At 32.6% G+C, this 18,501-nt stretch overlaps 1 protein-coding gene and 1 long non-coding RNA gene across 5 annotated transcripts in view; both read left to right on the top strand.

The window, feature by feature from the left end:
- The first annotated feature begins 465 nt into the window (after window positions 1-465).
- The window catches only part of LOC123696923 (transcription factor collier), a 43,205-nt gene continuing 25,169 nt past the window's right edge, over window positions 466-18,501 (top strand). For all 4 annotated transcript variants that reach the window (XM_045643316.1, XM_045643315.1, XM_045643314.1 and 1 more), the window contains exons 1-7: window positions 466-739; window positions 1,952-2,087; window positions 6,003-6,159; window positions 7,660-7,723; window positions 11,888-11,943; window positions 16,803-16,876; window positions 17,675-17,743. In XM_045643316.1, coding sequence (XP_045499272.1) covers window positions 1,960-2,087; window positions 6,003-6,159; window positions 7,660-7,723; window positions 11,888-11,943; window positions 16,803-16,876; window positions 17,675-17,743 — 548 coding nt within the window. In that variant the 5' untranslated portion in view covers window positions 466-739; window positions 1,952-1,959. The remainder of the gene's footprint in view (window positions 740-1,951; window positions 2,088-6,002; window positions 6,160-7,659; window positions 7,724-11,887; window positions 11,944-16,802; window positions 16,877-17,674; window positions 17,744-18,501) is intronic.
- LOC123696924 lies at window positions 9,251-10,587 on the top strand. Its single transcript, XR_006752148.1, has 2 exons — window positions 9,251-9,402; window positions 10,322-10,587. It is a non-coding gene; the product is annotated as an uncharacterized LOC123696924 (long non-coding RNA).

Here is an 18,501-nt window from a genome sequence, read left to right as displayed (position 1 = left end):
TCCGCACCGACCCGCCATTACTTCACAATTCGATACTACAAGCGCACGTGTGCCGGTCAAAACACGTTTAAAAATCGGACTTTATTTTTTTTAATTTAATCTGTGGTTAAGAACGGTGTAGTCTTCGAAATTTGACGTATAAAACAGGCATGGATTCAGAATTAAGTGGCGCCACCTGCGTGAATGTCGTCGTCCCGCTCTCGAGGCGAGGGCGTGTCCCAAGGGCGCCTCCCACAGTCCGCGGGGACGGACGGGGGCTCCGAAGCCCGAGCACTCGGCGGCGCGCTCCCGCGACGCTTGTTAGTGTTCCGCAAATCCACAACGGGATCGCCCGTACAACCGGGACTCTATCCCATAACGATAAAACAGAGCCGCCTATCGGATACTCGTACAATTACTTTCGAGAATTAACTTTGAATTTATTCTATTCTATTATTAGTAAAAACAGATTTAGTTTAACGTTAGTGTTCTATTTGTGAAAAATGCTAAGGATATAAACTTTCGGGTTGGAAAAGTGCGCGCGGTTTCGAAATTTGTCGGAGCGTAATTTGTTGTTCGTAATTCGCGGGTGTCTGTGCGCTCTCGGGCGCCCGCGCGGGTGTCCGGTCGGTCGCGATTCGGTCGGACGAGCTAAACGCGGCGTCGGGCGGGTACACCGGCTCGCCGTGGCCGCCGCTCGAGCTGGACCCCGTGGGATGGGGCCGCAAGCTGTACCCCTCAGGAGCGCCAAGGTCGTCAGGTATGTACTGTTTTTTGTAGGTACTCTGAGGCACGAAAGTTTTGACAGTTTTGTCTCATTGTGTAAACATACATATTAGGTTGTTGTTTTTGTACATTATCACAATTAAAGAGTTCAGAATCAGGTGGTAAACTTTTTGTTTATAAAAATTAATAAAACGGTCGAATAAATAAACTTTGTACTTGCCAAAAATAAAAGATTTTTATTTATGTGTTGTTATGTTTATTGAAAAATAGAGAATTGTAGAGTTTTAATATAGGTTTATTTTTGTATGATTTATTTGCCATATACTTAATTGCAATAAAAATTAAAAACTACACTTTAAAGCTTAACTGCAAATATGAAAGTTGAAAATAAATGTAATTTGTACCTACCTACTAATAAAATAATATGTAATGTTGTTTTTTACAAAAAAAATGTGAAATAGCATTTACTTAAAAACTACTTTATTAGATAAAAAAAAGTTGTCATAAGTTGCTAATACCTAAATAATTTATATCTTTTGCCAAAGTTTAAGAATAGAAAAACCTTATGAATCTTTTTAACTAGGTAGGTATTTTAATTTTACAAGACTTGGATAGGCAGCTATAGATACCTACCTACTCAAAAGTCTCAAGTCTCATTAGACATAATCATAAGTAGGTACCTACAATTCATTTAAGTTTTAATTTTAGTTAGCTCTTCATGTTTAATTTAATCTGTAATTATTATTTAAATTGTAATTTAATTTTTCATATTATAGGTAAATAAAACTATCAATTTTTATTTCGATAAAATTAGTAGAAAAAACTATAAAATTCTAGAATTAGATGTTAGTAAAAAATTGTCACATCTGTTTTCCTTACCGATCATTACCTACATACCTATTAAGTACAGGACACATATTTGTCATGGCAATTTATAGTTAATTTTAATTAATAATAAGTTGGTCCTAATAATTTAATTTTCATACCTACCTATAGGTTTATTAACGCTGTTGGTTCACGAAAAAAATATTTAAATTCTGTGATGATGACAGCTAATGACAAAAAAAATATAAAATACCTAAGTATGAATAAATAAAGCTATTTATAAATATTTGAGAAATTTTAAGATTACATTTTCATACAAGTATAAAAATCAATTAAAAATCACAATATCACATAAACGCAAATTATGAAGTTCAAACAAAAATTTTATATAGAATGCAGATAAATAATTAAATATTTTTAGGCGGACTTATGTTCGGCCTGCACCACCAAGAGGCGGCGGGTGTTCACGCACAGCCCCGCGGGCCCGTCACATCGCTGAAGGAAGAACCGCTCACCCGCGCTTGGATGACACCGACCTCCTTAGTTGACAATACGAAGTAAGTTTTATTAAAAAAAATAACATTTATTGTTCATGGCCACTTATTTTTGCGTTTAAGAAAAATAAATGTTCCAGAATGTCGCGCGTTCGATATTTAAATTTTTTATTCGCGGTCTTATTGTGATGTTAGGAACATTGAAATTGATTTTTTTATTTATGAAACTTGTTTATATTGTTTTTAAGTGTTCTGTACGTGTTGAGTGTTAAATATGAATTTAAAAAAGTGATTTAAAATAAACTCAGAAACGATGTCCAATAATTAATTAAACGATCGCACTCGTATTTATCAAGCTACCATATCGCCAAAGCAACGAAGTTCGAGATAATCCAATTCATTCGAATTTAATTTACAACGTGAAAACAAGATACCGAACCCTTATTTACAGAGGTAATAAGCCTATTAGTGGGTGGAAAGAGCAACCAAAATTCGATCACTTGTATTAGGAATTCCACAAAATGAGTCACAAGTGCACAATACTAAATCCACAGGATTATGAATATAGGGGCGAATACGAATTTGTTTTGGTTGTCGCTTCTCCATGTACGGACTACGGTGACTCTTTTCATGTATGTATTTGACCATTCTGTTATCTATTAGGTACTTTTTCAGTGAACGAATAGTATACCAAGGTATTTAATATATTTATGTCAATTGTTTATAAAAAAATAACATAAAGTAAGTACCAGTTTCAGCTACTGTTACCGGTGCAAAAAACACATTCAATAGATGACATTTGCATAATAATTGTGTAAATAAAATAAAATGTTAATGTCTCATATCGTAATATAGGTAATAATTATTCAATGATAGAAATTCAATCTAGCATGTAAAAATAATTCATTTTTCCACTAAAAATATTAAAAGCAACTTTGCTCATAAGCGTTAAAAAATCGAAGCACAGATAATACAAGAGCAGCACGTACAAGTAAATTCTAAAAGCACGATGATTTATGACCATACGCATACAATACAATAACTAGTACACGATGCCCAATCAGGGGTGCGCAAATTTCGCCGGCCATAATGAAGCTACCGTAACAAGTGTATTCATGAACGAAAAGGGCGTGATAAATCATAACCGGGTTTACAGACTCCAGATAATGAACGGTCTATAAATTAACATTTCAATGGCTATATATAATTATCGCGAATGATATGAGGTGTGAATTGTTGTGTGGTAGTTTTTTTACTGATGAAAATCGTCTTCTACGTGAGATGTACGTTTACACAATCGTTCGTTTCTTGTTTAAATAATAAGTTTTATTAGAAGAGTTCTTTCCCGTATTTTCTTAAATTCAATCTGTAATGATTTATTTCAAATAAGTAGGTAGAACTGCACTTTAATATTTTAATTTTGCTCATACATTTTTTAACTAGCGGTCCGCCCCGGCTTCGCCCGTGGTACATATTTCGCGATAAAAGGTAGCCTATGTCCTTTCTCGGGTATCAAAATATCTCCATACCAAATTTCATGCAAATTGATTCAATAGTTTAGGCGTGATTGAGTAACAGACAGACAGACAGACAGAGTTACTTTCGAATTTATAATATTAGTATGGATAGTCTGCTCTACATATTAGGTATAGTTACCTATATCATACCTATATCATTCAAAAATGAAGACGCCATTGAATTTTCACTACGCTAGCTATTAATGCTGCCTTAAATTTATACAAATTCGATAGAATATAATCACCTCACAGTAATTTAAACTCAAATCACCCGAATGATGAACGAAGTACGTAAAAGTAACCCCAAGTGTTCAGTAATGAAGTTGTGCAACAATATGCAGCATTTGGTTTATAATATGACGTATTGGTACCTACACTCGATTCCCGAATTAGTAAGTATTGTTTGCTGAGGGCTCCCGACATCTGTCGTGTTTTTGCTTACATCAAATGTTTATCTTACTGACGTAACTCTTGAGTAAACAGTTTATAGTGGATGTTTGTTTTTACGAATTTTTGTATTGAAGTTCATTCATTATCTGTGAGGGTTTGGCAAATTTTGGAATTGTAGAGTGGTTTTGGTTATGTGCTACGATGCACTACAAAATATTGAGTGGGGTGATGTTTAATTAAAAAGCAAACCCAATTACTTATTTTTATGTTAGGTATAAAATTTTAAATTTAAATACCCATAAGGAATTATGATTGCTACACTATCTATTTAGGTACATACATTTTTAGGGTATGGTTTGAAAATAATAATTATGTATACTTATTTTAAGGATATCTCGCTGAACTTCCAAATTATTCGGGCGAAGAGAATATTAATTAGACTTAATAATTAATCAAATAATTTTCAACGGGTCATGACAAATAGCAGTAGATAGCCAACTGGCAGTGATGACAGCCTCATTTGTTTAGCGGATTCCAGTCATTAAGTCCCACCCCAAACCGATTAGATGGTTTTTGTCAAATTGCACTTGCATTACATTAATGATGCACATCAATCCTATCATGCAACTCATTAATTATTTAAAAAAAACACGTTATGTGTCGATAACTATAGTAAAAAAGTATCTCTAACTATTCAAGTACCTATCTATGATAAAGTAAAACTAATAATGTGGCAATCTGTTCAAATAGTTACACAATCTGTACGTATCAAATTTTCAAAACTCGAACGGCAGTTGAAAAATTGTTTCGGCGGCGAAAAAACAAAATCGCATCGAAGATTGACAAATCTACCGTGATCTGTAAGCGAAAAAAGCGCTACAACCTAATCGCGAGTACGCTGCCGAAACTGGTAGCGATAAATAAAACAATGGAGCGTCGCGTGCGAGGGTATAAAATGGCAATCGCGAAACCAATTTGTTTACGCAAATTCTGCAGCGGGGAGATGAATGGGCTACCATACCGTAATACGGTCCTGGCGGGTAATGCTGTATTGATAGTGTTGTCACGTATACTATGCTATATCGATGATAAATTGGTCAATATTTACAAGTTTCATATTTAAATGCAATATATTTCATGTAGGGAGTTGTCTGAACATTTTGAAATACCTACATAGAATGCACAACGGTGGTTTCTACTATGTAGAGCTGGGTATGTACATATAATATAAATATCTTTTAAATAATTTTAGAAAGAAGAAACTTATTTCACGAAACACTACTTACTTTCTTAATATTTGTCTACCCAAAAAATGCATTCAACCGATCACACGTGTTAGTTTCGACTTGTGTGGCTCTATTCATATTTCATCACTTTATTATAAATGTGGGTTAGTCAAATATCTTACAAATGTTATTAGAAATATTTCTAATGAATTTCATATCGAGTGAAGCTATTCAGAGGCATGTGAAAAAAATATAACCCGACCGTTTTAGGGTGGAATTGAATGTGAAAGAAAAAAACGAACGTTGTTGGCAATTTGCAAATAGTCATATCTTTCCGGCCGCAACATAGACCATAAATCATTTTTAAAGGGATTTTTAATCTGTTCTATTGTTTTCGTTTATAGCTCTTTGAATAAGACAGTAAAATGTTTAACTATTTGGATGTGCTTATTTGCGAATAACAGGCTGTGAGGCTTGTTTCAAGAATTTATGACATCTTAAATTTGGAGATTATTTTGTAAAGATATTATTTCGACGTGTGTCGTGAGATACCGATTAGTTATTAATTTATATTTTTTCTTACCGTAATCACGTTTTTAATAAAATATTAAAAAAAAGTTTCATTTAGTAATTTGAAGAATAATTATTTGATTAGTTGAAACTTCCAAACACATAATGGAAATTAAAGTGCAACTTTAAATAACTCTCTTTAGTTTTTATTTGATTTTAATTACGTACTATAAAATAATAGAAGATATTAAAAGGGAATTAAATATTATTTTATATGTGTCCATTCTTTTTATTTCAGCAGTATTATATTCTATGTCTTTTTTTTGTCTAAACAGTAGCGTGGGTGTCGGTCGAGCGCACTTCGAGAAGCAGCCGCCCAGCAACTTGCGCAAGAGCAACTTTTTTCATTTCGTCGTAGCTTTGTACGATCGAGCGGGACAACCTATTGAAATTGAACGCACCGCTTTTATAGGATTTATTGAAAAGGATCAGGTAAGAAAGATTCATATATCTATTTTTAGTAAACATGTGTTCTGACTTTTATGTAGGTTGGATAATATTTACATTCTATATGGTAAAAAACTTTATATAATATTATGTAAGTACGTAAATATGTAGGAACTCTACATTTTTAACAGCTTTCAAATAGTCTTTAATACTTATGTATATAAATAATTTACAAAATATATGTATATGTAGGCAACATATTAGAGGTAGACAAAAAGCTAAGTGTTATGCTTATAAAAATCTTTAAGCAAGACTTGTCGAGTATATTCTAATCCTAAGCTCAGCAAAAACAGTAGTTTGGTACTAGGCTCTAAACATTATTTATTTGAAATAAAAAAAAAATAAACTTGCCAGTGGATTCGGAAATGCGTTATAAAATTAATTCCAATATTAAAACAGTCAACAATCAAAATTCACATTCCAATAAAATAGGTAGAGTCCCGTTTTCTGTCACAGCCAAACAAAAACTGCGTTACGTAATATATCTCATACAATGTATTAATGATACGTTTATCAATAAATCCATTTGATAAGTATCGTGAATCAGCCCGGTCATCAATCAGGATCGCTGTACAATGGTGCACGGTGCATTTAAATAATTTAGCTGCGTTGGTGGTACAGAGATTATTCGTATTGATGTAGATATTGTTTTAGTGTTTAACACTATGTGTTGTGTAAGCTTCTTGTTGTATTGGATAGATTTTCAAGTTACGGTCTAGAATGCACGTTGTGCACGTTCAGTAATAACCTTATCTACCTAAAACTTTTTTAGTTTTTACTATGATAAAAATTAAAACGACTACTTACTTAGAGAAATCAATTATTAAAATATTTTGTGTTTATAAACTGGCGAATAAAATGTAACTGAAAAATGGTCAAAATACACTTTGTATTTATTTTCCCAGATTATAGCAAATTATCAAGAATCAATTGAACTGAAAAGTGATTACAATTAATATTTTGTTCGATTTCTTCCTATATGAATAACATTGTATAACAACTTACACGTATATCAATCCAAAAAAAGAAACATTTATAGAGTTTCAACAACGTTCTAAGTAAAAGTCAGTAGGTATCGTATAAAATATGTGTACAATTTTGTAGGCCGCGCTCGGGTCGCGCATTCACACGTCTAGTTTGTTTGTCCAACGTTCATTATTTAGCAGCAAACATCGTGCAAGCCATGCTCACATCAATGACATCCTATTTCATGATTCAAGACGCTTTTTATTTTGCGTAGCATGTACAATTTGACGTTAAAAATGTGGCTTACACGCCACGGTTTTTCATAATACAAATATAATTATTACCGTCCAGGAGTAAAACTTCTGTAGTGTTACATATTAAGTAGTATATTATATGGTAAAATATTAATTATTATTCTTTAAAATTAAATAGTAAACAAGTTAATGCCTTTATTTTAATTGTAATTAGGTACCTACCTGATAACCTTACAAGGTAAGTCAATACTTATTTCTGTTGCAGGAAGCAGAAGGACAAAAAACAAATAATGGCATCCAATACAGACTTCAGTTACTTTATGCAAACGGTAAGTACAATCAATAACTCTACATAACTACACTATTCTCACTTTAGTTTTTAACTGTAATGTTTAAAAAAAATCATGACCTTTTATATTTTCACGTAGAAGGCTATTCAAACAATGCATACTAGATACCTTAATTCCATCTATTAATATGAACCTTATTGCTTTGTAATAGGGTCAGTACATAGCGCTATCATCCCATATTCAATAGATGTCGGGGACAATGCATACGACAGACGCATTGTAAATATTTGTCGTCTTGGCCGTTAGACCGAGATAATGGAAAATTGGCACCGAATAGCTCTTAGACTATGGATGATGATTGTTTTGGCTCTTACACTATCTATGCATAAAGTGGCAGAGACACAGTACTACAAAATATTATGTGCAGAATTATAATACAGTGTTGCGTATTTGTTATTGGAGGTAGTATGAAAGGGCCTTCAAAACGATGAGGATGAACGAAGACGTTTTCGGTATTTTATTTTGATCGTATTTTTAAATAAGTTTCGATGACTAATTAATTATGTCATAATCACGAAATTTTAATTAATAACAGAGTTTTGTCATAGCCTTTTGCAAGAATATTAAGTACATGTCGTAGCTATATATATTTTGTATTTCAAATTTCCCTATTGCCTCGTACGAATTTGATAATCTCAATTAACTGAACCTAATCTTAACCAAAAATCGTGTTCCAAATTTTCACAAATATAACAGGCCCCTTGCAATTACATACGAATTAAGTATATGAGGGTGCTTTTAATTTTCCAATGTTTTCTTGAAGATGTTAAGAGAAGGGTTATTCTGAAATTAAATTAATTACCAACAAGTTATTCAAAAACGAATGAGAGATATCTACACCCGAAATTGTCCGTATTTATGCAAAATGGAACCACTCGACAAATTTGCTTTTTTCCGTTTCTTGAAGAATACTCATTTAAAAGTGGTCTAAATTCTTATACAAACAAGAACCACATGAATTTTACCTTGGAAACAAGGTATACTAAAAGCAGAAAGGAACCACCAGCAACAACGAATAATACATATGAAGCAAAACCGAACCACAGCACCACGGGACTGCTTTGTTCATACAAATAAACGATATTACTATCATGTCATTATATACAAAACAGATCCGCAGATACTTGGTACCATTATACATTACACATATTTCTATTAATAACAATTATTTTTAATACACAAAATGGAACCAGGTTTCTATGGTATGGTTATGCGTAAAATAAATTCATAATTTAATTGTAATTTTTTATTGCAAAATAAAACCACAAGCATTCGGTTCTATCATGCATAAATAAATATTGTAAAACATCCAGAAACCCATCATCGCTATACGGAACCAAATGCCTTGACTTGTGCACAATGCAGAATGCTTCTCATCTTTAAACAACGTATTTCATTACGTCTTAAATAGCTCAAAGTGCAAAACTCCAATTTTTAAAGTAAAACGTCGAACATCTGTCAATATAGGTGACATTCAGCGAAGTAGGTATTTCGAATACGTGACGGCCGTTTTTTTTCTCCGCGAAGTAAGTTCTATTGTTTTTGTTAATTACCTTTAAAATTAAATGTGAAAATGTTTAGTAATAAATAAATAAGGAAGCAATTGGAAAGAAAAGCATTGGAGACGAACACCGAAGATAATAATGAAGATACAACGGGTAAGTAGTTTTATTTAATGCATTTAAGTACTTATTGAATCTATGAGATGCAGGTATGTACGCTTTATCCACTTTTGATTCATTCCCGATTGTGGAGTGATTTTAAAAAGATAGTTCATTAATTAGTAAGTACTTACAAGAGGAATCCTGTGTGGATTTACGTATTTTAACGACACTGTTGTTGTTTACGAAGGCGAGTCGAATTATTAAGAGTCATTTTGTTACGATTCATCTGTCATTGTGAGACGAAACTACTAAACGCTGTTTTAAAATCAACTGTCGATGATCTAGGTACCTACCTACTATTTTGGTAAAATACGTTTAGATTCAGATTCAGTACAGTACATTCAGCGCATATAATAATTTGTTTGATTTTAAAAGTCGCGCTGCCACTGTTTTGACCGGAACAAGGCCCTAGCCCGCGAAATTGAAAATTTTAACAAGTTTATTTAATTTTTTTTAGGTTTGGTCACTGTTGCGTGTGATTTTTAGGGTTCCGTACCCAAAAGGTAAAACGAGACCCTATTACTAAGACTCCGCTGTCCGTCTGTCTGTCTGTCCCTCTGTCTCATGAACTGTGATAGTTAGACAGTCGAAATTTTCATAGATCATGTATTTCTGATGCCGCTGTAACAACAAATACTAAAAAACAGAATAAAATAAATATTTAAGAGGCTCCCATACAATAAACCGTGATTTTTTTGCCGTTTTTATAGATAATGGTACGGAAATCTTCGTTGCGCGAGTCCGACTCGCACTTAGACAGTTTTTTTGTACATAGCGCATGTACCTACAACATACTTAGTCGTCTAGTAGGGACACGGCTTTATAAGAACTAATTATATTTTGCTGTCGCCATATATCTACGTATAAAAGCCACGCGGCTTTATTGTTTTGATTTAAAGCTTTTTTATTACAGAAGATAACGAAGAACCTTATACGTCGATGCCTCTGGAGAAGCTTTCTTCACCTTCAAGCGATATTCAGGCCATATTACATCTCATTCCACAATATGCACAGAGTTTTTATAACAATCTTATTAGTGATGATGCAATAGAAGACCACATAGATGGACTAGACAAGGTGGATTTCGAAATCCAATTTGATGATAACGTCGAATAAACGTCCTCTATATGTATTATTTTATATATCTTTTTAATAAAAGCTTTATTACGATATTATAAATACATAGTTTCATTTATATCATTAAATCCCTGGGTTGTGGTTCTTTTTTGTATAAGAGAAAACCTATCAATTGATAAATGTTAAAAGGAACCACATGCACATTTTCTTAATTATCTAGAAAGTTTAAGAGTATTCAGAACAAATGTATATACACATACTTAAATAAGTAATTTATCAATGAATTTAAATAAAATAAATATTAATTTTACTTCATCTAACAGAGCTGCAAATGTTTTTGTAAATCCTTTGATATCTCAGAAGTGCGTATTTGCTGGTTGGTTCCTTTTTGCTTAAATACGGACAATTATTGTTTAGTTAATAGATATATACAGTTAGTTATTACATATATGCATACAGTTATGATACTTATTTTCGTAGCACATTTCCACTCTATATTATAATATAAAAAGAGTATGTACTCAAGTATTTCATTAATAATATTAGAAAACAAAATATTTTGTCGTAATCTTAATATATCTAGAGAATTTATGTTTTAAACAATTGTAGAGTTGTTTGAACTTTTACGTCTCGGAATATGAGCAAACAATTTTTACATATATAATATAGATTCGATTTAAATTAGACAACATGTATTAGAAAACTTAAAAAAGGGAAAGGTAATTCGAGTGTTAACAAATTGTGCAATGTCTACGGTGTTCCCGTAGCTCGCTTGCTCTTTATTGCTACTATGTGTAAACGTTACTGTATAGGCTATGTACACATGATAATATAATATATTTATCGGTGTTTTTGTATTGTTTTTGTGCAAAGTTAAAGTAATGATTTTTGTAAGCTGTATTTATAAAATTCAAACTTTTTTTTATTTTAAATGCGATTTATTCTTAAATTAAAAAAGTGTAAAAGTCACGTTAAATCTAATATAAGTACTTTATATAAATAGTTTCGACATACCTTTATAATATTAGTTAAATTATTACATATAAACATATCCAGGAAATAACATTATGAAACAGAAAGTAAGACGAGTTGTTTGTAGGTATTATTTCTTAAATGTAGCCTTACTGTTCATGCTAAGTGCAAATGTAATAAAGTTGTTGAATGAATAATAATAATTAAGCGGTGAATATAAATTGTGTAAATTTATAAATGCATTCAACCGAAGCTATACAGTTGGCCATATTTTAGTTCTTTATAAAAAAAAGTTAAAAATTTAAAATTTAGAGCAGGTGTAAACTGGGCTTAAGAGTTCACAGAGTACAAATGACTTGTGAAAACATTTCCGTCTCAAATGATGATTTACGTAATGTCTACTGGCACTGTAGTGGCGCGTTTGTTCCAGGTATCAGACAAGAGCAGGATATATTCGTTCGACTAATAGACTCCGTTACGAAACAGGTGAGTTTTGTTTTAATTTTATATTGTTTTAGTTTACTTGGACAAGATTTGGGAATTTTTGATAGGTTTAATGAATTGGTATGTTTGTTTATGGATTGATGATGGATTAATTTTTAAAAATCTTTTTTTTTTGTTCTGTCGGGAAATTAAATGTTTCAAAACATAACAACTCGTATTGATGTCCACCTATTATTTCTAGATACAGCAAGATCAGAAAATAGTCCTCGAATTATTCAGAGTTTAAAATAAAATGTCTCTACATTGTATTAACTCGATTTTGAAACCGGTTAAATTGAGGTTTTACATCCTTCACTCTATTATTGAACTATACAGTTCAAAACACTAAAATATGCGATACCATAATTAAAGAACCGTACACAAAAAATATTCAAAGTGACCTCAAGCTAAGGGTGCGTACACACGTGCGCCTCACGCGAATGGCACGCGCGCGATGCCATCGCAGGCCGATTAGGGCCCATCCACACGCCCATCCGCCCTCTGGTCAACTTAAATTGCCTGTGTTACCATTATGCATTTGCAATTTGACAAGGTTTTGCTTGAATAATCGTAGTAGGTTATGATAATCGGAAAATAATATTTTGAGTTATCTTATAATGATAAGAGAAGATTTGTAAATATTAAATTTTTGCCTTGTTTTTTAAATATTTGAAAATTTTAAGATAACTGTATTTTGTTACTGTAGAACAACAATGAAAAATATAGGTCAGGAAGAAATTGTGTGGAGTAGAATTTACGGTACCAAGCTTAACTATATCATAAATAATTATTTTCTACTATACAATATAAGTAAAAACGCTATTTATGCTGGACGGTCTAATCAAATAAGCATATAGAAAAAACAATTTCAATAACAAGCGAGTAAAAAACTATTCACAACAAAGCGAAAGATTGCAGCGAACAGCAGCAAACGGGATACAATTCGCGTAATTCTTAGTTAACAACGTTCGGCCTAAGTTAATTATGTTCATGGCATAAATCTTTCGTAATTGGCCTCTTGTTACACAACACTAAGAGGCTGGGACGTGTTGAAATTATATATGTGAAGTACACGGCGAAGTTTCATGATGGCTTCCTAAGCTAAAATTGTTATTTATGTAATAAACGCGAACGTGATAATTGCGAAACCCGTAAGACCCTTTCAGGCGTTTGTACCACTGATTGTATCGCTTTGTATATGTGAGTAAATATCAGCTAAACAAAGGAAATGGGGAAATAAAACTATTATGCTAGGTATGTGCTGCGAATATTCTTATGTAAGAGTGCATTCAAAGATAGGGTGATGGTGATAATCGACTAAAATATTGTTAGAATTTTAATATAAGGAGATTTAGTAAAATGGTCCTGTATGGTATTTTAATACGTTTGAATGCGTCTATACTAAGAAAATACATACTTAGTAGTAATAAATTTTATTTTTATAGAGAGTCAAATTAGCTAGTTCTTAATACTTAACTAATAAATATTGTTGATCTAACAATATTGCTTCAAGACAATCTTTTAGTGATATAATTGACGACACGAGAGTGACACGCAAAACAGTCGTTCAACGAAAAATGTCGTCAAAGATGGCGTCCGGATAATAGCGAATTGCGGTTGATTTAATTGTATTAAAACGTTAGGCTGAGGGTACACTAGCAATCAGCTAATGTGGAAACCGTGCATGCGAACCCGGCACGCAACTATAGTACCAAAAAAATAGACGTCTAGACGTTAGATGTAAGGGCTAGTACTCTGTGGCATTAATTACTTGTATAGATGTAGATCTCTATCATTTACAGGCTTGACCGACAGTTATATTTAATATTTCGTATATTAAAATGATTAACAGCCGTTCCAGTTTTTACAAAATAATATTTTATCTAAACCTTTTGTGCCTTTGTTGAAAATTGAAATGTACCTAGTGTTTACCATTGAAGTAATGAACTATATAAAAGTACCTAGAAAAGTCTTTCGCTAAATACTAATAATTCGAAATTGTAGGTACAAGCCAAAATAAAACACCCGCCAAAATTCACATAAATTTTCTCTCTAATAGCTTGAACATACAGGCACAGCGGATTATTTATATTCACACACTAAATCACTATCATATCAATATCTAACGCAACCCTCTGTTTGAATATAGTCTTAAGAACGCGAAATGAGATTCGTCCAAATCCCATAGAGTTAGGAAGTCCTGAATAGAGGTCGCGCGCGTAGCACGTGACCGCGTGATTGTGTTTACTTTACAATGTTCAAACAACATATTAATTTGGATCTTTTTGTTGGCGAAATGACTTTCGGAAGCCATTGTGATAATAGTCGATTATTGCATAGTAGAGCTTGTAATACTTTTCCCATACACGTTCAAATATAAATTGAGTTTGTAGAGTGAATAGAGATTTCGATTAATGAAGATAAAGAGGCTGATTAGTTTGAGTTTCAGTATAGTCAGTTAGTCTCAATATTACAATATTCAACCTTGTAAAAATACTATTTTGTTACTACTAGTATTACTATAGATACTATTTGTAGTTACTAGTATTACGTTTATACTATGTATAAATAAAAAAAATGGTAGAGTGCCTTATTTATGACCCATAAAATATAACCTATATTTGCTTTACAGGCTATTTTTAGCCATAGTACGGTCGTCGGTCAATTTATCTTAAAAACTAATGTGCAATATAAAAAGTCGGCCAGCAGCAACAAATTCCGAGTCTCGCAACGTTGTCGCTCATGTAAATCACAGCGAGCGTTGTTTGCAGCGCACTACGTCTTGTCGTTTTCTTTCTGAAGCCATTTTTATTTCCTCTTGTTTACTTCATACATTATACCAGTCTCAGTGATAACAATTTTTTGTTAGATAAAAATAAATAAAAAATAATGACAAAATGTCGCGTCTAACATTTCACTTTCAGCCGCATCCATCATTATTGATTATAAAAATTTTGTATTGTTTGAATTTGTGTTGTTTTAGTTATATATACGTTGTAATTTAGAATTTAATTCTAAAACCTTATGAAAATCTGTAAACCGTTTAATTATAATATTTATTCCCTTCTTGATTGATAACAGGAAAATAACTATGCACAATACATTTTCATAGCTTCGACCTATCTCCTGGAACCAATTTATTTAAAGTCAACACTAATTACACCAGTACTAAGCAAAAATATGTTTTTTTTAAGTCCCCACAAATTCCCCAGAGATTGAATCCCATGCGGCGCTGATGGGCAGTAGCTCCCGCCCCGGGCTCCGTGGGGAACATTCCAGTTCAGGGAACAAACTAGAAAAATGTCCACTATTATATTGTACCTAGTTACTTGGTAATAATGGCTCCCTTATGATGCGTCTGCCTGGGTCTGCGGTGTATCTTTAGGGACGTCGCTGGGGTATTTATAAAGAAAATGATTGTCTATTTATAGGTTTTATTCTATTTAAAGGCAGGTACAACACAATAGTTATATAAGGAAAAGGGTTTTAGCAGCAATCGAACATGCAAGAATTTAATATCATGTTTTTTTATGGATGTAATTCCCGCACACAAGTCCAAATCATTATACGAAGAAAATCATTTATGAATCGCAGTCGGCTTACAGCAAATGTAGTTTTGTATCGGCTTACACCTGATGCCCAGTTCTTATGCAATCACTACCGAACCCTCTAGCTATTTAGCTGCCCTTAAATACTTTCATATTACCCTTGAATACCTTACAAAACGCCCTATCTCCACAAATCCGACTAAATCCTACGCACAAAAGATGATAATGCCTCACTCTTTCATATTCAATTAAATATTTTGTTGGGGAAAATCTATCTTTCAAGCTTAAGAGATTTTGGAAGCTAATTTTATGTTTTGATTGTGTAACGAGTATTTGATATTACTTTCATTACTAGGGCACTACCATATCTCCGTTTTGTAACTACTGTTTCATAAAACTTTGTCCGTAGTTTTCGTGGATATAATTTTGATATGATTAAATGTTGACCAGTGAGACTAAAAAATTAAAACAGAACTAAGACGATAAAAACAGTAATTGAACAAGCTATCGTCTTGAAACATAATTACAATACAAACTTAGACAAAATGTTCAAAGCTCTGATGCTTTGATTTGCTTCAATGAAGACTGCACTTAGGGCTGAAATAGAAAATTGTGTGAACGGCAAAAATCGATGCTTTGAACATTTGGCAAAGCTTCCAATGTATGATCAGGATTAGCTCCCTCAGCCTAAGGGCCACCATAATTAGATATTAATAGATAAACGTACAGGCACGTGTTAGGGCGACCAGTTATTGCGGAAGGGAGTTTTAAACAGTGTAAAGAAATTATTTTAATGTGTTCTGTGATCGAATCTGTGGCTTATAAGTTTATCTTGCTCTGAATTTAAATTTGTTTTAATTATAGTTCCTGTGTCAAATCTACTTGTAAAATGTAGACATTATTTCTATTAAAAACTAAAAATTAGACGAAAGTAGGTAATGTCTTTATCGAACCATTTACAGATGTAGAGATAACTCTACAATTATTTGTTCTACGATTCAATTTATTTGAATTATTTATATCATACATTTTAAACTTAAAATTATTTTGAAAATTTGTAACAAAACGTTCTATCAATTCGGTTCACGATATGCAAATTACCTTTGACTTAGATAATGAAATGTGATTATGTATTAAAGGGTGCATAAATTAGCAAAAAGTAATAACTTGATGAAGACGAAAAATTATCTTATCTACGAGCCGATTTTTAATTAATTTAATATGCGTAATCTTGTCTCGCTGTCTAAATTATGATGCGTCATAACTTTAACTGTCTAGTTTTTATAGTTTGATAAAATAGTATTTTTTTTTTAGCCCATTGTGTACGAAGGTCAGGACAAGAATCCAGAAATGTGCAGGGTTTTGTTAACACACGAAGTTATGTGCAGGTATGTGTATTTTTATTTCTCATGTGCTTGTGAATAGTTATGCTTGTCATTTCAGAAAATTATTCTAAAATCTAAATGCGAAGTTTCTTGGAACTCTGGTACATGTTCTTGTATTATTATTCTGATAGTAATATGTTACCTTTTCAAGTAGGTATGCAATTGTTGTATGAATTTTCCTCCAATTATAGGTCAGGTACTATTCTGTTATAAACATTCCGGCACAATTGCAAACACCAATCCAATAGTTAAGTTATCGTAAACTACAACTAAACATTTCATTTCACATGAACACGAATATCCTTATTAATTTAACAGCTTGTTTGGGGTGGTTTTTCCGCTCGTAACAGTAACGCGTCTCGCCGGTATATCCATGTATTGCGTGAAGATACTGAGCGTCTATGTGTGAGCAATTAAAATTTTATTCCACCTTAGACGCAATAGTGTCGTCTCGTGTGGCGCGATATGTGCGTCTCTGTCGCACGTCTTCAGGGGAGGAGTCTCTGGGGAGTCTGTCCTTTCAATGTCTTTGCCCTTTGCGTCAAGGAGCTACGGTAGGGCGCTGAACACGTTCGCTTTGTGTGGATAAGGCTTCCTGTTTCGTTTATTATTATTTTTTTAGTTTCTCGGAAATTGGGAGTAAATACCTACTAATTGTGTTTTGACACGAATATTTCATATTGTGTTTTAGGTAAAAAATTGATTGATTGAAGTCTCTCTTATTTCTTTATTGTGAAAGCTGAAATTATAGTACCTACCTATTATAAAAATCACCTTATTAATTGTTCTATTCTCTTGCAGTCGATGTTGTGACAAGAAAAGCTGCGGCAATAGGAATGAAACTCCATCAGATCCTGTCATCATAGATCGGTAAGTGTCAACACAATTTAAAATGTGTTTATCCATAATATTTCACATCAAAATTTAAAACAAAAAAGTTTTTGCAGTATTAATGCAAAAAATATTATCACACATTACTTTGTGTCTGTGAATGAGAAGGATAATCCTGATAACTTGTTAAAATTCACTTAATTCTGTCAGAAATCCTTATTGTATAATGTCTAGGAAATAACGCCCGTATAGTGTTTACGTGAATATTATGATGAATATTATATGGGGATATATCCATATATTTCGCTCGATATAAATTGACTTCACCTTTTAGTTACTTTTAATTATTCTGATCCTCTATTTACGATGATTCATCAGCTCGTATGACAGCGATCCAAAACTTCGTACAGCAAATGCATTTTCACGATTTCAAACTTTCGCCGTGGCTTTCTGTTAAAAGTTTCGAATGTTTCGTCAGACATTTTTCATTCTGCCCGTCTCATTGTTATTCAATTGAGACGTAGTACTAATTTTATCTTCCATTTACGCTGTTATTTTTAAATAAATAATTTTTTATTTTACTTTCATTACCTACTACTACTCTATAAGTACCTAGGATAAAAGAATTCAGTATATACGTACGTAAATTACTACGGAGTATGAACTTATTATAGAGAAATAGAATCCATTCCTTGATTGTTATTTCAAATCATCTGCTACCCACAAAATGGGAACAAAAGTGGGTAGCACAAAATTGCCTAAGCTCGTCTCACGCTGCGTCATTCATTGATGTTAAT

This window comes from Colias croceus, chromosome 13 (assembly GCF_905220415.1).
Source record: "Colias croceus chromosome 13, ilColCroc2.1".
In the NCBI taxonomy this organism is placed as follows: domain Eukaryota; kingdom Metazoa; phylum Arthropoda; class Insecta; order Lepidoptera; family Pieridae; genus Colias; species Colias croceus.
Note: the sequence above shows the minus strand (reverse complement) of the source record. Positions and strands in the feature narration are given on the sequence as shown.